The 23,609-nt window shown below is 39.9% G+C and overlaps 1 protein-coding gene across 3 annotated transcripts; it reads left to right on the top strand.

Moving 5' to 3' along the window:
- The first annotated feature begins 2,556 nt into the window (after positions 1-2,556).
- Positions 2,557-23,539, top strand: FBXO7 (F-box protein 7). Of its 3 annotated transcripts, none has more exons than XM_082421013.1 (9): positions 2,557-3,977; positions 7,488-7,782; positions 13,211-13,438; positions 14,775-14,916; positions 17,111-17,194; positions 19,387-19,482; positions 21,296-21,472; positions 21,803-21,840; positions 22,849-23,539. In XM_082421013.1, exons 1-9 carry the CDS (start codon positions 3,856-3,858, stop codon positions 23,236-23,238), a joined length of 1,572 nt encoding a protein of 523 aa, XP_082277139.1. In that variant the 5' UTR covers positions 2,557-3,855; the 3' UTR covers positions 23,239-23,539. The 3 variants fall into 3 exon arrangements, with proteins under 3 accessions (XP_082277139.1, XP_082277140.1, XP_082277141.1); XM_082421014.1 differs by having other exon boundaries at positions 2,560-3,977; positions 7,692-7,782; XM_082421015.1 differs by lacking the exon at positions 2,557-3,977 and adding an exon at positions 4,057-4,208 and having other exon boundaries at positions 7,640-7,782.
- The last annotated feature ends 70 nt before the right edge of the window (positions 23,540-23,609 follow it).

Here is a 23,609-nt window from a genome sequence, read left to right as displayed (position 1 = left end):
TGGTCTTCTTCCCAGAAGCACACTACCTCAGTCGTGATATTTTCATGAGAAAATATCAGACAAATCGCAATTGAGGAACACTATATAAAATACCTGACCAGTACTCCTCAAAACTGTCAAGGTTATAAAAAACAAGGAAAGTCTAAGAAACTGTCACAACCAAGAGGAGCCTAGGAGACATGACTACTAAATGTAATGTGACATCCTGGATGGGATCCTGGAACAGAAAGAGGACGCTAGGGAAAACCCGAGAAAATCTCAATAAAGTATGAATTTCAGTTAATAAAGATATCTATATTAATCCATTGATAGTGACAAATGTGTTATACTAATCTAAGATGTTAATAATAGGGAAAATTGGGTATGTGGTATATAAGTCTTCACAATAATTCTGTAAGTCTAAAACTGTTCTAAAATAAAACATTTATTTAAAAAAACCCTAGAATATAAAAAAAGAATGTATATATGTGTATAACTCAGTCTCTTTGCTGTGCAGCAGAGATGGCACAACATTGTAAATCAATTATACTTCAATTTAAAAAAAAAGCCTACAGAGAACCAATGAATGGATTCCCAAGGAAGAGTGACATCACCCCTTTGTAATATTCTATGAAATGGTCCATTAAAAAAAAAAGAAATATAAATTTCTGAACTCTCTGAAAGTTGCAGTGCCTGTTGCTTGCAGACATTAAGGTGACATCCTGCAAAAGAGAAAAACAAATTCTCATGGAGGGAGACAGCTGAGAGAAGGGGTATATAACATTCTCATGGACCTCTGAGGTTTTGAAGGATTGTCCTCCAGAGTACCTTAAATCTTGGCTGTGCCTTGGAGATGCTCTGGTTCTCTTCCAGGACCCTCCTTCACTCCTGTGGTTGGATTACTTCCTCCATCCCAGTGGTTACACTCTATTGGGCAAAGGATTGAGATAAAGATCCCAGGTGGATTAGTTTTCTATTGTTGTCCTAACAAATTACCACAGGCTTAGTAATTTAGAACAAAAACCAAAAGGTATTATCTCACTGAATCTTTACAGAATACTTGCCTGATAATATTATTTTTTACTATTTCATTTTTACAGGTTTATGTAGTAGTAAGAGGTAGACTGTGGTAGATGGTCTCTAAAGATGGACACCATATTAGCCTTGCACTACTTCCTCCAAGAATATTATTTCAGAGAGAAATAAACTTATATCTTGCTTAGGTCACTGTTATTTCAGATCTCTGTTCAAGTAGCTAAAGCTATATGCTGACACAGCCTCCAAATATAGCCATTTTCCAGGTTCTGTGATTTCTGTCTCTGAAATATCTTCCCTGCCCATCCCATTGTCTCCATTCCCACTGTCATGCCACCAGTGCCTTCTTCTCTCAGTTACCAAAAGAGCCTCCTAACTGGGCTGGTCTCTAATCTAATGGTTTTCAAGGCAATTCTCCTCCTAGGGGATACTTGGCAAAGTCTGGAGACATCTTTGGTTCTCACAACTGAGGGGGTGTGGCTACACTGGCATTTTGCTGATAGACATCAGGGATGGCGCTAAATATCCTACAAGGCACAGAACAGTTCTCCACAGCAAAGACTTGTGAGGCCCAAACGTCAACAGTGCTGAGGTTGAGAAATCCTGACCTAATACATCTCCCATATTCTACCAGTGATAGATTCACACTTCAGATCTGACCCATGCCCCTTGTGGTATACACCTGTCAGACTCATGGCCTCCTATCATCTTTTGAACAGCCTTCCTACATTTGGGGAAATCCGACTATTATAAGTCTCACTTCCTCCAGGAAAGAGTTCAGACCCTAAATTCCAGCCTCCTTTGCAGCCAGGTCTCAGTTTCTTCCCTCAATCAGATGCAGCCCATGAGCCTTTGATTTAGAAGTGAGCAAGGTAAGGAAACAGGCCCTTTTGGAAGCTTGGCATTTTGCTGGTATAAAAACATGTGGCATTTGAAGGTGGCAGCCATTCCTCAGCGGTTCCTGGCAGCGGTGACAGCAGCTTCCTCCAGGGTTGGGTAGGGTGGCAGCAGCAATCCCAGTCATGATCGTTTCCTCATCAGGCCAGTTCTTCAGCGTGCTTCTGAGCGGCACTCCTGGAAGCTTAACTTGGAGTCACTTCCCCAGAATCCCCGAGCTATCCAGTATCCTTTTAATATGCTCTCTTTCTGCTTAGTCAGAGTCAGCCTCTATTGCTCAGAACTAAGAACCCTGATAGATAAAGCCTCCCCTGCTTAAAACTCATCAGTGGCTTCCCATACATTCTAGAATATGTCCCAAATCCTTTGCTTAGCTCGAGGCTCTTCTTTATCTGGGATCTACCCACTCTGTCCATGTTGAGCCACCGTGTCCACTCTGGCCACATCGAGCCACCCTGGTCCTGTCACCCTTCCTCAATTCCGTATTGCTTTGCCACTCAAGAACCCTCCTGGCACAGCAACCCTTCTCTATGTACCCCAGTCCCCAGGGCTGTTCTTATCTCTATCATAAACAAGATACTTTTTATGCTCTAACACAAGAGTTGATTCACTTACCTGTAAGCTCTGCACGAGTAAGCACATGTCTTCTCAGCACCTGGGACAATATCTGGCACAACGCAGGTGATCAATACATACTTATTTAATGAATGAAGGTCAATGTGGACAAGCACTGCCACCTATTGGGAGAAACTTTATTCAACTCTTTTATGATTTGGAAAATGGTCATCATACAAGGATGAAACTTGATGAAACTTTCTTCCTCACCTAAGTCATCATCCTCATCATTATTGCCAGGCCCTCTGTGGTAGCCAGACTCCCAGATGGCCCCCAATGATCCCTGTCTCTTGGTACTCAGCCCTTTGTGTTGATTCTCCCACACTGAAGGCTTGGATTGTGATCAATAGAATGTGAGTGAAGTGATGGTGTGTGACTACTGAGATGAGATCATTAAAGACATTGTGGCTTCTGCCTTGGTCTCCCTGGGATCACCGGCTTTGCGGGAAGTGAGGATGTCACTGGGACACCCAAGTGGCCCGATGGGGAGGTCCATGCAGTGAAAAACCGAGGCTTCCGCCAACAGTCATGTGATTGAGATACTCCAACCCTGACCTACACCTTGACTGTAATCTCATGAGAGACCACGACAGAACCAAACAGCCAAGCCACGCCCAAACTCCTGCACTGTAGAATCTGTGGGACAATAGATGTTTGTTGTCTTAAGCTGTTAAGCTTTGGGGTGATTGTTATGCAGCGACAGATTACTAATATACTCTTCGACACAGATCACTGACTACAAGCTGTTTTAATTTTGCTGTAACGGGAGAAACTACCAGAGCCTGGGCTCAACCTAAGGTTTCTCAGAGCGTATGGTGCTGGAGCCGGGTGCCAAAGAGGAAATGGGTAAGAACCAGGTACACCTGGGCCTTGCGGAGTGGCGAGTAGTTTTGCGTGTAGCATCCCTTTCAGCGTTAACGTTCTCCAGGCGCAACTGGAAAGAGGTGGTACAGCAACAAGCAGAAGAGCCGCGATCCCCGCGCCTTGCTGCAGTCTGGGCGCCTGCGCAGTGTGCTCCTCGGGCTCCCAGGGGGCGCTGTCGCGCGCCGAGTCATCGATCGCGAGTTCCCGAGCGGCCTGGCTCCACGCAGGCCACCAGCAGCCTGCTCGCGGGGTGGGCTCCAGGGGGCGCCCTCAAGAGACGGGGTGGGGCGCTCAGTTCCAGAGACCGGCCTGGTGGGGCCTTCACGCCGTTACACCTCAGCATCCCCATAGCTCCGGCAGTCGCCGCTCCGGGGCCGCCGCCGCTTGAGGCGGGAGTTGACCGGCCGCGCCGTCGTCACCCTCGCCGCCTCGGGGTCCCAGCCCCTGGGCCCTCCTGCGGCCGCCATGAAGCTGCGGGTCCGGCTTCAGAAGCGGACCTGGCCGCTGGAGATGCCCCAAGCGGAGCCGACGCTGGGGCAGCTACGCGCGCACCTGAGAGAGGCCCTGCTGCCCACCTGGGGGTACAGGTACGCCAGAGGCGGGGGCGCGCGCGGCGGGTCGGGGAGGAGCGCCGGCTGGCGCGGGCACGCCCCGGGCTGTCACGTGAGGCCGGGCGGCGAGCTGGGCGTCGCGGGGCCCGCGGCCCTGGACTGTGACGCGCCGGCCGGGCGGCGAGCGGGCGCTGGGGCTGCAGCGTGCGGGGTCCCGGCTCCCAGAGGTCATGGCCCGCCGTCTCGGGGGCTCCGATCCCCTCCAGGGTGAGCCTTCGCTTCCGTGTTTGCAGTAAACGAACCTAGGGATAGGCTAGGATGCAAAATTCTCACGTCCTTTGAAATGTAAGGTTGGAAATTATGGGTTTGGCTTGGGTTAAACCTTTCCAGGCTCTCAGGGGTTTAAGTTCACCATCTCCAGCTGTCGGAGTATTTCAGTGAAAAAGTTTGGAAAGTACTAGAAGGAGTTAGAAACCTGCCCTCCATCCGAGGCCACCTGTAACCTGGTACCGCTGCTTTCAGGCTGCAGTCACCTTAAGACTCCGTTAAGTGTTTACGTGCCAGGAGCCGCTGTGGGCACTTTGACTTCCCAGCTGCAGTTTTACAAAGTGCAGTGTGTCGGTCTGTTTTAAATAATAATATTTTCCTGGGCAAGATGTTGCTTTTTTTTTTTTGGATAAAAACTATGGAAAACGTTGGCCTTATGATGACCCTGGAGAGCTTGCAGTTTGGGGGCAGTGACATTGAGAAGTAATGGATCAAATTCTGTTATTTATGGGGCTGCAGTTGAGGCTGCTTTGTTTCCAAAAGGGTATCCTGGGGACAGTAATCTGGGAGTAGAGGGACAGACGTAAGGGTGGTCCTCTTCAAATACTGAGCTACCGAATTTGGAATTTGAGTGTGCTGAGAAAAAATAAAAAAGATGTTCTCTGGGGCTTTTTAGATGAATTCTTCAAAAGAAAACCTTTCTGTTAATTAAGTGGTTCCTTTCATAAGACTTTTATCAACTTACATTTTATTTTTAGGGAATTCAGTAAAATGAGGCCGTATTATGAACGTCTCACCCTTTCATTTTTCAGGTTAAGACAATACTACATTCAAAGTAAGCCTTTTTTTCTCCAAATTAAAAACATAAATACAGAAAACGAGGTATTGACATAACTCCTTTTAGGCATTATATTAACTGACATGCCTGTTGTTTTTTTCTTGGTGTTAAACCTAAGTGTTTTGTATGCTGGCATCATTACCCCACCACAAATTGTCAAAATTAACTTCTCTTTTTAAAGTATTTTCATATATATGTATATATATTTTATTATTTTTTAATTAGGTGGGACACTCTAGAAAGGATGCGAAACCTAATACTACGCTTTGTTTACCCAAGAGCCCAAGTTAGTTTCTCTTTCAGCTTTGTTTTTACAGTCGAGGCTGGTTAACTGGAAGGAATGTTAAGCTTCAGCTTGTGAAAGTAAATTCATTCTTCTGAAAGTATGTTCATTTTATAATAAATGGGCAGTTTAAAAATGTGTCCATATGACATTATTACTTTTAAAGTGTCCTTGCTGAGCAAGTGGATCTGGGATTGTCATAAAATAATTCTCAAAGGCCTGGAGTTTCTAGGGTGGCACTTCCTGATGAAATTATTATTTTTTTTTCACAGTTTCAGAAAACAGGATCAATTTTTAACCACTCTCCTGGAAAACCATATATTACTTTAGAAATAGCTCTTCCCTTTTTCTAAAGGGGAGGCCGACATTTTATTAAGCAGACAATTCTTTACCTTTTTTACAAATCGATGTTTGAACGAACATTGTGCTAGATACCATTAAAAAAAACAACCTTGTGCTGTGACAAATGATCCATAAAAACATAGTTCATTTGAGGTGTTTTTCTTTTTTTCTGCTAAAAATGGGATGTTGTTTTTCTGGGTAGTTGGCAGATTTTCAACATTTATCAAAACATTTGAAAACAGAGGCATAGCTACTTACTTTCTAATAAGCAGGAGTAGTTCTTAAAGCTTCAGTAATTTCTCTACCAAAGACACTAATTGGTAAGAAAAATGTATTTATATGTGCAAGAAAAAACATTAATGAATTATGGGGAGCACTTTTGAAAATGTAGCATTTTAAGAACAAATAAACAGAACATGATTTTCGACAGACTTCATCCTTTGTTAACCTCTCAAATAGTTAATGAAGTTAGCATTGCTGAGTGTAAATGTCTTATAAAATGTTATGCAGTGGTTTGTTAATTATTCTTCACCACTATGTAATGAAATGATGATTGTTCTCTCAAGGTCAGATAATCTGCGATGCAGAAAGGATGGGAGTTCCTTGCTTCAGACTAATTTGAGCTCTTAGCTTGTTTAGCACTGGGTTTTTGGATTTGTGTTGTCTTCCATATAAAAGACATTATAACTGGTGCTCAGTAAGAAGGTTGAACTTATCAGTAGGAGGGATGAATTTATACTCAGTCTACATGCACTCATCTGACTTTTTGTGATTATGAATATTCGTTTAGGACATGGGTCTAGTATTTTGGAACCATAAGCTAACTGTCCTGGAAGGATATTGTTAATTAGCCCTGATTTCAGCCTCATCTTGATCTCTCCATCTAATGTTTATTGGTTGCATCCATTCCACAAATACTTCTATTTGCCAAGTGCTGGAGATACAGTTTTGAACTAGACAGACAAGGTACCCATCTCATGAAACTTAAATCCTAGTCGTAGGGGTGGGGAAGAGAGCGGATAAGCAAATAAATATATTTTCAAATAGCAATGTTGTAATAAAAATAAAACAGAAGAATGAAATAGAGTGATGGAGGCAAGTGGAAGGCATCTCTGAAGAGGTGACATTTGGGTTGAGACCTGGATGATGAGAAAGACTCAAGTCATTTGAATAACTGGAAGAGCAGATGCAGAGGCCCAAAGGCTGCAGTGAGGTTGATCTGTTTTTAGGAATGAGTCGAGTGGAGAACAGCTAGTAAGAGGATGGGTGAGGTAGGAGAAGTGGGTCAGATGTTGGGCTTTGGAGGGCATGTTAAGGATTCTATTCCAAGGTCAAATAGAAGCCATTGGAGAATTCTCAGCAGAGGAATGATGTAATATAATTTATATTTTAAAGAGGCTATATTTCATTGAATCTCAGTTGCTGTCAATCCTGAGATGCACATTCTTATGTCACACTAAATGAAAAAATGCTGTCCATTAAGCTGTGATATGTCATCGATTGTAAGAAGCATACTGTTTCAAAGATGACAAAGTATAAAAAAGTATATATCTTAGAATTGATGAAAACATGGATTAATGATAGAGAATTACTGATCCTATCCCCCAGGCTAGAATCTATAACCTAAGCATTTGGTGATAAGAATAAATAATTTTGATAGTTTTTCCAAGCTTTGGCTTTCCTCTTATCTTCGTTTTGTTTTGTTTTCATTAGTTCTGCTGGGGTCATACCATGTACCTTATATATGTTTCAAATGTATTATTGTGGGTAATGGTAATAGGTAGCTCTTACTATCCTTATCCATCTTTCTTGGCAGTTCTGATACCCGGTTTGCAATTACATTGAACAACAAGGATGCCCTCACTGGAGATGAAGAGACCTTGGCTTCATATGGGATTGTTTCTGGGGACTTGATATGTTTGATTCTTGAAGATGCCATTGCAGCACCTAACTTACCTTCATCCACAGATTCAGAGCATTCCTCACTCCAGAATAACGACCAACCCTCTTTGGCCGCCAGCTCCAGTCAGTCCAGCATACAGGATGAACAACTGCGTGATTCATTCCAAGGACAGGCAGCCCAATCTGATGTCTGGAATGACGGAAGTATGGTGGGTATTAAAATCAAGACAAGAAATAGAGTAGTTGATAAATCATACTGAATAGCTCGACTGAATTCTGTACCAGTCAGGATAATTGTCATCAGTAGACTGCAGATTATAATCTTATAGAAAATTTATTTTTATTTTAATTTATTTATTTTTATTGAAGTATAGTTGGTTTACAATAGTATATTAGTTTCAGGTGTACAATGTAGTGATTCAATTTTTTAATAGATTATACTCCATTTAAAGTTATTACAAAACAATGGCTATATTTCCCTGTGCTCTACAATATATCCTTGTTGCTTATTTATTTTATGCACAGTAGTTCGTATCTAATAATTCCATATCCCTATCTTGCCCCTTCCCCACTGATAACCACTAGTTTGTTGCCTGTATCTGTGAGTCTGTTTCTGTTTTGTTATACGCATTCATTTGTTTTATTTTTTAGATTCTACCTGTAAGTGATAACATAGAGTATTTGTGTTTCTCTCTCTGACTTATTTCACTAAGCATCCTACCTTCTAGGTCCATCTATGTTGTTGCAAATGGCAGAATTTAATTCTTTTTTTATGGCTGAGTAATATTCCTGTGTGTGTGTATTTTAAGTTTTTAAAATTAAAAAAATTGTCACCTCAGACTCTAGATGCTGATGTAAATTTGAAAATATGTGCACTGATGTTTTCTTCCCAAACCAGCTCCTCCTCTGTCAATGGCAGTACTGTTTTCCTGCGCTTAAAACTGTGGAATGATTTTTGACTCCTTATATCCAGCCCCTTAACAAGCCCTGCCTGTTTTTCCTTTCCATTCCAGGCTTCCAGTGTGTGTTCTTCAGTCTGCTTTCTGGGTTCATCTTCTTCTTGCACATTTTTTTTAAAAAATAAGTTTATTTTATTTATTTATTTTTGGCTGCATTGGGTCTCGGTTGCTGCGTGCAGGTTTTCTCTAGTTGCGGCAAGCGGGGGCTGCTCTTCGTTGCGGTGCACGTGCTTCTCATTGCGGTGGCTTCTCTTGTTGCGGAGCACGGGCTTTAGGCACGTGGGCTTCAGTAGTTGTGGCTCGCAGGCTCTAGAGCGCAGGCTCAGTAGTTGCGGTGCACGGGCTTAGTTGCTCCGTGGCATGTGGGATCTTCCGGGACCAGGGCTTGAACCCGTGTCCCCTGCATTGGCAGGTGGATTCTTAACCACTGCACCACCAGGGAAGCCCCTTCCTGCACATTTTTGATTATGTTGTTCCCCTGCTCTTAGGTAACTCTGTGTCATAGGTACACCTGGGCTCATAATTTTTGAGCTGAAAAAGTCCAGCTATCTCTAGTTCAACCCTCTCATGTCTCAGACGAGGAAAATGTTGTCTGTCCTCCTGTACCTAGTTTTTAAGGCTTTCTGAGCAGTTGCCCCACAACCTTTGGGGGCTAGTTTCTGTTCCTCCCTCCTGTAAACTGTCATCTGCAGTCAGACTGGACTCCTCCTCCTCACTGTCCCTCTCACAGCCAGCACCTGCACACGCTCACACCTGCGCATGCATGGGCACACACACACACACACACACACACAGCCTAGTGACTGCTTCGCTCTCTGCTCTCACTGCTCACCCAGCTTGGAACCCCCTCCCTGTCCTCTCTCTCCTGTCCGCATCTCTACCCACCTTCCAAGGCCCTGCCAACGGCAGCCCAGTAGTTTTCTTCAGTTTCTTTGTATTGATCATCTTTATTGCCTTGTAAACACCTCATTATTTATTATTCTGCCTTTTGATTTCTTGTATGGCACAAATGATCACTTTATTACTTATATTTTAATACCAGTACATATGCCATCTTGTTAATTGTTTTGTGTGTGTACATTCATCATGTGAACTTAATTTTTTTTTTGCAGGCTTTAAATATTTATAAGTATTCATTGTGCCTATCATGTCATCAAGTATAGACAGATATTAAAAAATACTTTTTAGCTGATTGGTAAATTATAAAAATCATCTATGTCTAGATTTTTAGTAATAGTATCCAGAGAGATTAAGTAAGTTTACAAAGCTTTTATAAAGCTCAAAGTATTTTTATGAATTTTCTTTTCAGAAATTATTATGTATCTCTGAGATTCTGTCTCATAGAAGTAATCTAGGGAATGAGTAAGAATATTTAGTCAGATATTTAAATTACATTTCTGAATCTTTTTTGATGATAGACTCATTCAGAGATTCTGTAGAAGGATCCATTCCCTTTACTTTTCGTAGTGTATATGATAGTTACTTTACTAGTTTCCTTTTGGAAAATTTTGAGACATTAATATTGCCTCATGTTAGTAATTTCAGTTCTAAAAGCATGCTGTTTTGTATTCTACGACTTGTATAGGGTGACTGTAAAATCTTAGTGGGGACTAAGTGGGGACTTAGTGGATGATTTTTATAATTTACCAATCAGCTAAAAAGTATCAGACCCTAATATTAGGGTCTTGTTCCATACTTGTTCCACTCATTTGTGAATGACATATGACAGATGATCTGTTTAGAGAGGTGGTGCTAAACATTTTTTCTCATCTCCACATGCATGAAGAATATGATAAGTACTTACATCATATCAGGATGGCTCAGAGAACGTCAGTGGTTCTCATGGAGCGAGAGTAGAGTTTGATAAGCTCACCAGGGGATTCTGATATCTTCCTCCCATGTCATTATCAGTCTAGGGTAACCTTTTAAAATATTTTTCCCACATATATTCTCTCCCATACGACTGTCAGTAAGTACTAAATGGCCAAAAGTTAGGTATAAGAAGCAAAGAGCATATATACAGGCATACCTCATTTTATTGCACTTAGTTTTAATGTGCTTTGCAGATACTGTGTTTTTTACAAATTGAAGGTTTGCGGCAACCCGGCGTTGAGCAAGTCTATTGGCGCCATTTTTCCAATAGCATTTGCTCACTTCTGCCTCTGTGTCACATTTTGGTAATTCTCACAACAGTTCAAAATTTTTTGTTATTATTATATTTGTTATGATCTGTGATCAGTGATCTTTGATGTTACTATTGCAAAAAGGTTACGACTCACTGAAGGCTCACGTGATGGTTAGCATTTTTTTAGCAAAAAAGTATTTTTAAATTAAGGTATGTACATTGTTTAGACATAATGCTATTGCATACTTAATAACTACGGTACAGTGTAAACATAACTTTTATGTGCATTGGGAAACCAAAAAAGTTGTGTGACCTGCTTTATTGTGATATATTCACTTTATTGCAGTGGTCTGGAACCCAACCTGCAGTATCTCCAGCTATGCCTGTAATTCATAATTTAGTTAGGCGTTAAGTGGTTTTAATAAGTAGTTTCTCCTTTCTCAAAAGTACGATGGAGCCTCGTTTTTAGGTAATACGGAGTGTCGTCAACCTCTAGGTTTTTTTTTTTTTTTTTTTTTTTTTTAAAGGCTAAGAGACAGTAACTCTGGGGGGCCTACATAGGAAGCCCTTTTTTTTTTTTAAAATTTTTTATAGCTACTTTATTTATTTATTTTTATTATTTATTTTTGGCTGTGTTGGGTCTTCGTTTCTGTGCGAGGGCTTTCTCCAGTTGCGGCAAGTGGGGGCCACTCTTCATCGCGATGCGCGGGCCTCTCACTATCGCGGCCTCTCTTGTTGAGGAGCACAGGCTCCAGACGCGCAGGCTCAGTAGTTGTGGCTCACGGGCCCAGCTGCTCCGTGGCATGTGGGATCTTCCCAGACCAGGGCTCGAACCCGTGTCCCCTGCATTAGCAGGCAGACTCTCAACCACTGCGCCACCAGGGAAGCCCAACCTCTAGGTTTTAACAAATGAATTTGGATCTTTTCCATAAGCCATCAGGGCTCAGGTCCTCAGGGATTTTGAAAGAAACAACCTCTTGTTCCCTTACACTCTTCCACCGTTTCACTCATATTATGTAATTTTAATTTCCTCTGTTCCTTTCCTAATGGAAATACGAACTTAAAAGAAACATGTGCTTTGCATTAAGAGTTGAGCACATACCTAGGAAATAGTCTTTCTGAGCGAAATTAATATAGGTAACTCAGTCTTACGGAAGCAGTGTATTGCGTCTAAAAGCCCTGAACTGTGAGTTTGGAGATCTTTGTTTATTTCAAATTTTTATTAGCTGGTAACCTTGATTATGTTATTTAATCTGAATCAAAATTACAGTACGTATAAAAAGGTGACGTCATCTGTCTTACCTATTTTACAGAATTTTTGTGTGGTGTAAATTAGAAAACAATGAAATCAAAAACATGAAATTGTAAGAATTGTAAGATATTATCCTTCAGCATTTGTTCAACAAGCATTTATTGAGTACCTACTGTGTGCCAGGTACTGTACGGGTGTTAAAAAAATGGGTGACATGTAGTCTGTTCCTTTCTAAGCTTGTGGTCGTGGTAGGATATAGACATGTAATCAGAAAGTTGCAATACAGTGTGATAAAGTGCAATAATTAAGGCCTTTGCAAGGCAGAGAGGTAGTCTATAACCTGAAGAGGTGGGGAACACCAGAATGGGGAGGAAGGGACTGTGGAATGTGAACTTGATACAGAGTCAGGGATCAGGTGATGAAGGGCCCTGTATGCTAAGGAGTTTAGGAGTTTGGACTTTATTTTGTAAGCCTGAATTTCTCAGCATGGCCTCTATGAAAAACTTGTCTTGTGAGATTATAAGTAAGTGTTATGGGGATCCTGAGTGTTAAGGAAGGAGGATAGTGTTTCTTAGTTAAATGTTATGCACACTTTCTGTTAGTATTGGACTTCTCAGAGCTTTATAATGCCAAAGTGTATTTTGTGAATATGGAGGGTAAGGTTAGGTGGCTATGACATGCAGCATGTCCATACTTATTTGATTGTAGACCTCTTTTTTCCTAAGAACACTTAGGGTCACATTCCAAGGCATAATTTAGGGCAGTGCTGCTGTCTGCATAGGGGAAGTACTGGAAAGTTTAAGCTGGGACTTGGGACATAATTGGATTCGCAGTTGTCAAAAAACTCTGGCAGCAGTGGGTGGAATGTATTGGAAGACAAGAAAGAGGAGTGAAGGTATACTTGGGGAGGCCGTTGCTGGAGGTTAGGAGATAAATGAGTCTGAAGTACCACTGGAGTAGGAAGGGGCAGATTTTTGGAGATATTTAGGAGATGGAGTCAGTGGACCTTTGAGAGCTAATCATATTGGGGGTGGCACTTAATAAGGTCGAGGGGGAAGTCTAGGATGATTTCCAGGTTTTTGGCATATCAGCCAGAATTAATGGAGATAAGGAGTTCAGGATGGAGGAGCAGATTGCAGGCTCATTTGTTTAGGAGGGCTTGCTGAAAATGTGTACCATTTCTGAACCCAGTAATGTGCTTTGGCTCTGAGCGCTAATCTCAGTTCACTTTGAATACAGAATTTACTGTGAAAAAATGAAAGTCTGTTTAATGAATTCATTGTTTTTGTTATCCCTTTCAGTCAGGGCCTAGTCAAAATTTTGAAGCTGAGTCAATTCCAGATGTCGTGGATGTGGAAGAGGGCACAGGTTTCTACCCCTCAGAACCAATGCTCTGCAGCGAATCGGTGGAAGGGCAAGTGCCACATTCATTAGAGACCCTGTATCAGTCAGCTGAGTGTTCTAACCCCAGTGATGCCCTGATAGTATCCATACATCTTCTCATGTTGGAGTCGGGTTACATACCTCAGGTAAGCCTACAGAGAGCGACAGTTTCCCATTAGAAAAGGGGTGGTGTTCTAGATTTCTTTATTAAATGTGTTTGGGTATTAACGTAAAGTGTCGAACACAGTGCTGAGCATACAGTAGGCAGTCAGTAAATGTTCCCTTCCCTCTTTTCCTTCTTTTTTTCTCCTTTATTTCCTCGTCAGCTTTTAGTTAGTGTTATAGAATTGATGGCAACTATGGTTTAAAAAAACCCAAAAGTTTATATGTGATCGTATGTAGGTAAAATGTGGTCAGTGCGTGTGGATTGGGCATGACTAGATAGATGGCTCACCAGGTTATTTTTTAATGTTAGTGGTTCTACGAATTGCCACTAACTTAGTAAGATTCAGTTAGGAAGAGGGACGTTGTTCTTGTGCTGTAGTTGCTTACCTTCATTCGTTCATTCCTTATCCATTTGATAAATGTCTGCCAGTGTCAGGTGCAGTGCCTTGTCTCTGCTTTCAGGTTGCTTACAGTCCACGAGTAGGAGAGAGAGACAAGTATACAGACCGTTATACTGTATTGGCTAAATTGTAGGAGAAACGCATACACATATAGGATGCCAGAGATTCACAGAGGAGAACATTTAGAAGTTTTTCAAACTTTAATGTGCTTAAGAATACCTAGGGATCTTGTTAAATGCAGATTGTGATTTAATAAATCTGGGGTGGAGCCTGAGATATTATGTGAGCATACTCTACACGATAGCAATGCTGCTGGTCTGTGGGCCATGTTATGAGTAACAAGTATATAGACTAATTCAGTGATCATTGAACACGTGCACCATGTCATGCCAGGAATTAGAATATAAAGATACTGGGACAGTCCTTATCCTCAAGGAGTCTGTAAGTGGAGGAGAGAAACAAAAAGGAAATTATAACGTATTATAATACAATTAATAACATAATAGAAGTACGTAACAATAGAAATATGAACAGAATGTTAGAGGGTGAGAGAATGGGAATGACAAAAAGGATTTGTTTTGAAAAAGGCTTCACAAAGGAAGTGGTATTTGAACTGGGATCGTGCATAATGATACGGCTTTGCTAGGCAGAGAAGTGAGACTTTGAAGTGAGAAATCAGTCTCTATCTCTGATGTTATTTTATCTATTTGAACAAAAGTTTTGGTGGCAGATAATGTAACTTTTTTTCTATCGAGGTTTTAAATTTTAATAGAAATATTAATGATTTGATAAATTTTATTAAAGGGACTGTATGGAATGCTTATTTGTAGACAAGTTAGGGGCCTCTTGGGTTTTTAATCTTTTTGAGAGTAATACGGTTCTTCATTATTTGTTTCCCTTTCATTTCACTCCCCAGGGGACTGAAGCCAAAGCTGTGTCCATGCCGGAGAACTGGAGGTCGGGGGGCGTGTATAAGCTGCAGTACACGCATCCTCTCTGCGAGGGTGGCTCTGCTGCTCTCACCTGTGTGCCTTTGGGAAACCTCATCGTCATAAATGGTAATTGGATGGCATAGTCATGCTCGTTAGTTTGTGAATCTTTACATGTTTCTCTCCAAAAATTTTATAGCCACTTCAGCGATGGGCTATCATGATGCAGTTAGGAGTCTTTCTCAACTTTGTTTAATCCCGAGCCCACTGATAACATGGGTCTGAAAGGTTATAGAATACAGGGCTGATGTTTATGCTAGCAGCCTTCACTCTAGAGGCAGCTGTACTCTTTTGCTGTCTTAACTGTGTAACTTTTTTGCTCCAGGGGGAGTTGTGATACTAGGAGTAAAATGAGTCTATTACATATGAACTCTTTAAAGAATACTTTTTCTTTATGCCTGTGGATGGCTTTTTAATTTTTGTTTTACTAACCAAGGTCTTGAACTGAGAGATGGTGAAAGGTGAGGTTGAGCTGGGGTCATTTTTTATCTAGTTTGGCATCTCTGAATGCATAGAAGTACCGCTAAGGGTTCTGAGGCCTCAGTATGTGTGTGTTTTATCCCCCTACTACCCACCCTCAAGTAAGTCACTCTGAATAGAGTTTCTTTTTCTAGTTCTCCTCTTTCATACTAAGAAATCTCACTGGATGGCAATACATTCTATTTTTGTATTTCATTTTAGCTCGGATGCCATCCAGAGATCTGTACCAGCTACCAGGGGTCTATGGAGTAGTCTCATAATCACACATCCTGGAGATTCATTTGAGTGACTAGACTCTTGTTTTTGTTCTGCTTTGATTTTGAGGGTTACCCTTTTAGCTGAGTAAGAGTCTGGTAAGGTTGGAATGACTGCATTTTTTATTTTTCATTACAGCTCATCTTTTGTACAGCAGAGACAGTTGCCTTGATATGTCTTAGCTCAGTGGTTTTCAACATGCTCTGCAGCTGCTAGTTTCTGCTGAGATGGGAGCAAGGAGGTGGCTTGGTAGAGCCACTGTCGCTACTTAAACCTTGGGCAGCAACATGTGTGCCTGTTTAATTTAGTGAGGTCCCTTGTAAGATTTTGTTGGGAAAAGCTTTTTCTGCTAAAATCTATTTGAAAGCCACTGACTTACACTGTGATCTTTGAAATAAAAGATAGTTTTAGGTTCCCTTTATGTAATTTCTCCTATTTCTTTTTAATCACTAGATTCTTTGAAATGTTATTTAAAAGTCTCAAATTTTCAGCTTTAACAGCTCTAGTGGTATTTCACGTTTGTAGGATGTGACTGATGGCACTAGGACCTAGCAGTGTCTCTTCAACAATTCATCACAGTTAGCAAATGTAACTTTTGGCTGGGCATTCTTATACAAAGAGGGCCAACAGTATCCAGTCATACTGCTGTATCACATCATAACTTGCAAGGTTGCAGCTATCAAATAGTAAATGTGAGGTTGTAATTTTTGCCTCAATTTCTTATAAATCACTTTAATGACACGTGTATATTAACCTTTATTTACTAGTCTTAAGATACTTAACATAGAGAATAGCTGCTAAATGTCTTAGTTTCTGATGCTTTGTTCCTTTAATAATTCTTGGCAAATCATCTACTTGTGGACTTACGTGGCAGACAGCCATTCCAGAACCATTCCAGGCCTGGTTCTTTTAAAAGGAGCAGTGTGTCCTTAAATCTTTGCTTCACCCGAGACATCCTGCTCAGTGCACACGTGCACGAGCACGTCACTGGCTCTTTCATGGAATGAGATGAAGTGCGCCTTTGCATATAGGATTAAAAATGAACCCTCTGGTGATGTCAAGAATATTGATCCTGTGAGTTTAGAGAGAGACGATACTGTGAAAACTAGCAGGATTCTTTTAATAAACAAGAGAAGACTCACTGCCAAGGGTTAAATAAAAAATAAATGGAGTTTTTAGTCACCTCATTAGAAATAATGATTGTATTGTGTTTAACTGTCTCCTATTAACCTTGTTGCATATCTTTCAATTATTAATAAGCTGCTGTTGGTAATACTTAGTGGGTTTCATATAAAGGTGCTTAACTGTAGTTTTTAAAAGTGGTGTTTTAGAGTGATTTTACTTAATGTGATGCAGGTTCGCACTTTGGACTTTGCTGTGAGGGAAGGAAATAAGCATAGGGCAGTTTGTTTTTATAATGTGTTTTTCCTATATATGGGGGCAAGGGAATGCAAGTCCATACTAAAAAGTGAAGGCAGTTGATGAAACGGCAAAACTTTTTCATCATCTTTCTTTTGCCTATTTACAGCTACACTAAAAATCAACAATGAGATTAGAAGTGTGAAAAGACTGCAGCTGCTGCCAGAATCTTTTATTTGCAAAGAGGAATCAGGTAATATAACCATGATTGAACTTCTGGTATGACGCTTTGAGAGGTTCACTTTAAAAAAACAGAAAGGTAATGTTCAAAAGACTTACAGTTTCTAGATGAGATTAAAGCAGATTTAAGACAATGTTGCAGAGTTTTGGTTTCTTTCCTGTTTCTCTTAGGGTCTTGGATACTGAATTATATTTATACATCACGCACCGTTGATGCTTCATAATTTCTTTCCTTTTTTTTAAAAAAATAAATTTATTTATTTTATTTTTGGCTGCATTGGGTCTTTGTTGCTGCGCAGGGGCTTTCTCTAGTTGTGGCGAGCGGGGGCTACTCTTCATTGTGGTGCCCAGGCTTCTCATTGCGGTGGCTTCTCTTGTTGCAGAGCACGGGCCTAGGTGCGCAGGCTTCAGTAGTTGTGGCACGCGGGCTCAGTAGTTGTGGTGCATGGGCTTAGTTGCTCCGCGGCATGTGGGATCTTCCCGGACCAGGGCTCGAACCCGGGTCCCCTGCATTGGCAGGCGGATTCTTAACCATTGGGCCACCAGGGAAGTCCCGATGCTTCATAATTTCTGAATTACTCTTTGTGGATTTTTCTAGCATTATATTTAACCAGTATGGAGAGGATCTGTGTTTTGTGGAAACCATACAATGCAACTTCATTATCGAAGATTATCGAAGGAAAAACTGCACTCAAAATGTTTGCTTAAACTTATATAAATTTGGTTGCTATTTGATACAGATTGGAACTTTACCAAAAGTTTGCATTCTAGGCATGGTTTTGCTTATGTTCTATAAAATTAATAGATGCAAGGAAGACGAGTTTCCTTTTTTCTTTCAGTTAAACCCAAAGTGTGAGAGGCAGGTAAGTAGTTGAAGGAGAAGAGATGAGGTGGAAGGGGAATTAACATCTTTTAGTACTTGTCTTTTGCTGGACATGGGCCTTTACAGATGTATTTTTCATTTTATCCTCATAGTAAATTTAGGCGGGTTTTAAAATCCACATGGGGAATGGTGTGGTATAGCAGGGAGATGGGACTTACAGCAGGGTCTTTTAAGGGAAGCTACCTAGATCTAGATCTTTGCTTTGAAGCTCTTGAGACTTATTCTTGTTAGTTCCTAGGGGAGATCAGGCCCTGAGAGACTAACTTATATAAACTAAAGCTGATAAGAAAAGGAAACATCAGAATATGTATTTATAATGGTCTCTGAACATTTAATGTCATACTAGGCCAGTGTTTCTCAACCATTTTTTCATTATCAATCCCCTGAGGAGAGTTTGTACACATTTTTCCCCCCAAATCATTCTCCCTCATGAAATTTTAATTTCATAGATATACTGTATACTTATTTGTATACTGTGGCCCTTTGGAGGGTCACAGACCAATGTAATAGCTGGGATTTTTGCCTGGTTGGGGGCAATATTGTTTCTGTTGAGAACACATGAACTAGACTGATAAATCTGTAAAGATGGTCTTACCATTAAGACCAAAAAAACTTGAAATTCCTTGGCTATAACACTTTATATTCATCTCTGTACTATGGAGGACCTTGCTGTGGGGAGTAAAAATGCTCTACATTCTACAGCAGTAGAGGTTGTTATGCCCATTTTCTAGATCAGGAAACAGGTCTAGAGGAGGTTAAATTACTTCAAGGTCACAGAGCTAATAAATGGTAGAATTTAGGATTGGAATAGATTTGACTCCTGAGACCTGTTTTTTAAGAACAATTTTTATAGGAATATAGCTCAGATGATCTTATTTCTGTTAAATAAGGAAAAAGGAAATGAAAAAGGAGGAAGAAGGTTAATACTGTTAGATTACAAGTTTTTGGGTTATATTAATTGAGTATTTTCAATATGTAATTTTTATGTTGGGTAGGAATATGCTACTCATTTGACAAGTCATTTTAATCAATTTTTACCGTGGCTTATAGTATAGTACCTAGGTACTGTTATTTATCCTTTTATTTATAAGTTCCTAATTACTTTTATAGTAGGGAAAAATTTGTTTAAAGATGATTCAGCTTTCAGAGTTACACATTGTATTACTTCCTCTTCGACCAGAGACTTTGGTTCATTTCTGTTTGTGTAGGAATTGTGAAAACTAACTTACCACTTTGATTTGGTTTGGCAGAAGTAGAGAACACCATTTCAAGTTTTTCCACTTGATTGTGTGTTTTGATTTTTCATTTAAAAAATATTCTAGGGGAAAATGTAGCCAAGATATACAAAGATCTTCAGAAGCTCTCTCGCCTCTTCAAGGACCAGCTGGTGTATCCTCTTCTGGCTTTTACCCGACAAGGTGAGAAATGATAAATCATCACAGGTTGAATGGCTAGAAAGAATAGTAAGTTCACATATGTTTAAGGGTGACGTAAACCTTCCCTCTTTTCTTCCCTCTTTTCTCGTCCTAGTGGAAATTCTGCTCTTCTAAGACTAAGCTTAAATGTTAATTCTTTAATTGCTCTTCACATCCTCTTTGTATCTCCACTGCATTTTATATGTATCTTTATTATAGCCCTTTATTCAGTGTATCATAATTTTTGACATGATTTCTCTCCACCTAAGGTTATGAATACCTTGAAAGCAGGGAATATGTCTTTTTCACTTTTGTATTCTCATGGCCTAGCACACGGTCAGGCCTATAATAAGTGTTCAATAAATACATATATAAATAACGTATAGCCTGTAAATTTGGTCTACTTTTTTTTTTTTTAAACTATTTATTGGGACTCTGTGCTAGGTACTTTGGATATTTCACATGCATTCTTATTTAATGCTAACAACTTTGAAGTAGATTTTACTCTCATTTTATAGATGGTGAAGCTAATTCAGTGAGGTTTATAATTCACTCAAAATCCTTGTGTTAATCAGCTTTCTCTTTGTGTTGTAGTAAAAAATATTTTAAAATCTTAAGTGAACATTTATGTCTCGCTTGCGTACATGCTGTGTGGGGCTTAGCTTTAGCCGAGGAGTGGTGAGTAGTCCTCATCCAGGACTTGCTCTTCTTGTGGCACAGGGAAGAGAGGACCAGTGGCCTGACCATGTGTTGGTTTTTAAAGCTTTTGTTCAGAAATGATATGCCACTTGCACTCACATTTCACTGGACAAAACAAGTAAAAATGGCCAAACCTGGTGACTGTGGGACGGGGAAGTATAACTATAGGGTAGAAAATGACAGGGTAGAATCGTAATCTACCACATTCTTTTGGCTGGTAAATAATTTCAGGTTTATACAGATAGGTATGTGGCTTTTATCTGCTATTTGTATGTAGAAAAATAATATTTTAGGTCTCAAGTTGCATGGTGCCAAGGCTATTATAATCATAGTTTTCTTCTTTGGCTGGTGGTGAGGGAAAAGAATAATGTGAATTTTAAAACCCCTTACTGGATTTTGATTATCTTTGCTAGTGGAGAATGGTATCCCATATATTCAAAGGAGCTAATAATCAAAAAATAATTTTCATTTGACTTCGGAATATACTATTCTTTTCCTTTCTTGGTTTTGCTTTTGAATTTGTCTACCTCCCTTCTTTTTCAGCTAGATATCGAATAATAGTAATCTAACACTCGAGTGCTAATTATGTGCCAAACATTGTTCTGAGCACTCTGTATGTATTTACACATTTAATTCTCAACTCAATGAGGTAGGTAATATTAGTAACCCATTTTACAGATGAGAAAATTGAGTTAGAGTTTAAATAACTTGTCCAAAGGCACACAGCTAATAAGTAGCAGCATTGGAAACCAATTGTACAAGCCAATTAATTATCCATTTTCTATAGTTGAATAGAGAATTTTTTGTTGTACTGAATATCGCTTGAAACAAAGGAGGCCATTGGCTAGTATTTAGAAATTGTCATAGTTATTTATTTGATCTGTATTAAAAAGTAATTTGTTTCTCTACTAAAACATAAAGAGAATAAGGGGCTTGGAGTTAGTAGTAGTTATAGAGTTAACCTGGGGACAAAAGTTTGTTACAGATAACTTATGCTTGGATAATTGAGGATACCATCTAATTTATCATCTCTTTAGAAAGTTGGCAACTTTGGTTGAATATATGGGGAAACTGGATGTTCTTTACTCAGTGATACCTATTCTCTTTTTCCTTTTAGCACTGAACCTACCAGATGTATTTGGGTTGGTAGTCCTCCCATTGGAGCTGAAACTGCGGATCTTCCGACTTTTGGATATTCGTTCTGTCCTGTCTTTGTCTGCAGTTTGTCGTGACCTCTATATTGCTTCGAATGACCAACTTCTGTGGAGGTGTTTATATCTGCGCGATTTTCGAGGTGATTTCCATGATAACATGTTAACAAGAAAAGGGTTCTTTGTTACTGAGGTCTTAATTACTCAGCTTGCCAGAAGTTTTAAGTTGTGGGCTTTTTTTTTTTAAGAGTAAGAAATAATCATAACATAGCCTTACTGTAAAGAGATTCTAAGCTTCATATACCTTTGCCTATGTCCTGAAAACTCTCCCCATTCATTTTTGTGTTCTCTGCAATAAAAACAGTCCATTAGATCAAGTAGACTATTTCAGGATAGAAAATTGAAGTAAGACAGGTTTAATGTTGGATGAATGAAACGTTTTTAAATCTTTGTTTTTTGCTTTTTCTCTGTAGATGGTACTGTCAGAGGTCGAGACACAGATTGGAAAGAAGTAGGTAGTTTTAAATACCAAGGCTAACGTTCATAGCACAGAAATAACTCGTGAATTAATACATTAAGGGCATATTTTCCACTTTTTTTATGATATAATGCAATGTTTTAATTAAATTTATTGCTAATTTTTAGTAAATGAAAATGTTTTCAACTTTTACCTTAGACTCAGTCCTTAGTGTCTTGTAATTACACAGGAAAAAGAATCTTTAACACAATGATTGTTTTCACCTGTACTTAATATATTCTTCCTTCTTCTGTTGTTAAAAAAATTGAGTTGTTTTTGTGCTGGAGTAATCTTCAGCTGTTCAGCTAGTTAGAATAGTAAATTATGAAGAGAATAAACTATATTGTTTTATTTGCAGATACCACTGTAAAAAGACATTGATAGGACTCAGAAACTTGGGATGAAGGACTAGAGAATAAAATTCAGTGAAAGTCCTCAAATATGTACAAAATACATCGTACTGTTCTTTAGGAATATGTTCCATCCTCTAAAAGAGCATCTTTTTTGTTATTTAAATTGAGGTCCATTAAGGATATAAGTTAGGTGAGAAATTGAACATAAGTGCTGGCCCCCCACCCCCTTCCCTGCCAGTACCTTTTTATATTTTGTGGCATGACATTTTCAACAAATATTTAAATTTTCCACTTTCAAAAAAGGCTGACTTAAAATTGCATATCAGCTTGAGAGCTCTAGATTGCAGTCTTGAGAGTACATGTCACTCAGTTATCCCTCCTTTGGATGTATTGTTACTCCAAATTGGCACAATTGCTCAGTTGCAGTGTGGTTAAAGAATAGAGTTCATTTGGCATTGTGTTCATAGCTACTACCTTATTCATGCAGATAGAAACTGGTAAAAGTTCTCTTCTGTGCACTGTTTTTTTTTTTGCCTGCCTTGATAGTATGGGAAAAGAAAAGTATATATAGATCTATACAATGAAAGCAAACGAACTTTGGGGAAACATCCAACTCACTTACCATATCTTGTCCTTGTTTTTTCTATAGCTGTACAAGAAGAGGCACAAACAAAGAAAAGAAGCTCAGAGAGGGCGGCATGTGATGTTCCTGCCATCGTCACCCCACCCCATTCCATTCTATCCCAACCCCTTGCACCCCAGGCCTTTTCCTCCCAGTTCTCTCCTTCCTCCAGGAATTATTGGTGGTGAATATGATGAAAGACTAACCCTTCCTTATGTTGGGGATCCAATCAATTCACTCATCCCTGGGCCTGGGGAGACACCCAGACAGTTCCCTCCACTCAGACCACGTTTTGACCCAATCGGCCCCCTTCCAGGACCTAACCCCATCTTGCCAGGGCGAGGTGGCCCCAATGACAGATTTCCCTTAAGACCTAGCAGGGGTCGGCCAACTGACAACCGGCTACCGTTCATGTGACTGATTTATAATCTCATGCTGGAGCTTGTTTTGGTTTTGTTTTTTTAAAACTACAGACGTCATCTTGTTGGGGTGCTATCTCTAGTGTTTTTTGATTGTGGTGGTGAGAAATGCACTCACAGAAGCCTTTTGGTAGATATATTTAAAGCTCCAGGGGTGGTATAGCCCAAAGGTTACTGCATGACAGGGTTGGCCTTGGGAATAGTTGGTTCCTGACATCCCCTCTCGACTTACCCTCTAGAATGAAGGTTAGACATTGATAATGTTCTACACCAGAATAAAAAAAAAAATTAAGTGTGAATTACATGGCAGTCTTGACTTTTATTACCGAAAGATATGTAATAAATATTCAGAACAGCTTTACAGCATTA

This window comes from Balaenoptera physalus, assembly GCF_965194825.1.
Source record: "Balaenoptera physalus genome assembly, chromosome: 13".
Classification (NCBI taxonomy): Eukaryota; Metazoa; Chordata; class Mammalia; order Artiodactyla; family Balaenopteridae; genus Balaenoptera; species Balaenoptera physalus.
This window is presented reverse-complemented; position numbering and strand designations above follow the sequence as displayed.

Bases quoted from the DNA above. Each gene is read 5' to 3' on its own strand.
- FBXO7 (XM_082421013.1), top strand. From the start codon at position 3,856: ATGAAGCTGCGGGTCCGGCTTCAGAAGCGGACCTGGCCGCTGGAGATG. The intron at 3,978-7,487 runs GTACGCCAGAGG...CTTTCTTGGCAG, and splicing joins CTGCCCACCTGGGGGTACAG to TTCTGATACCCGGTTTGCAA. The intron at 21,473-21,802 runs GTGATTTCCATG...TTTTCTCTGTAG, and splicing joins ATATCTGCGCGATTTTCGAG to ATGGTACTGTCAGAGGTCGA.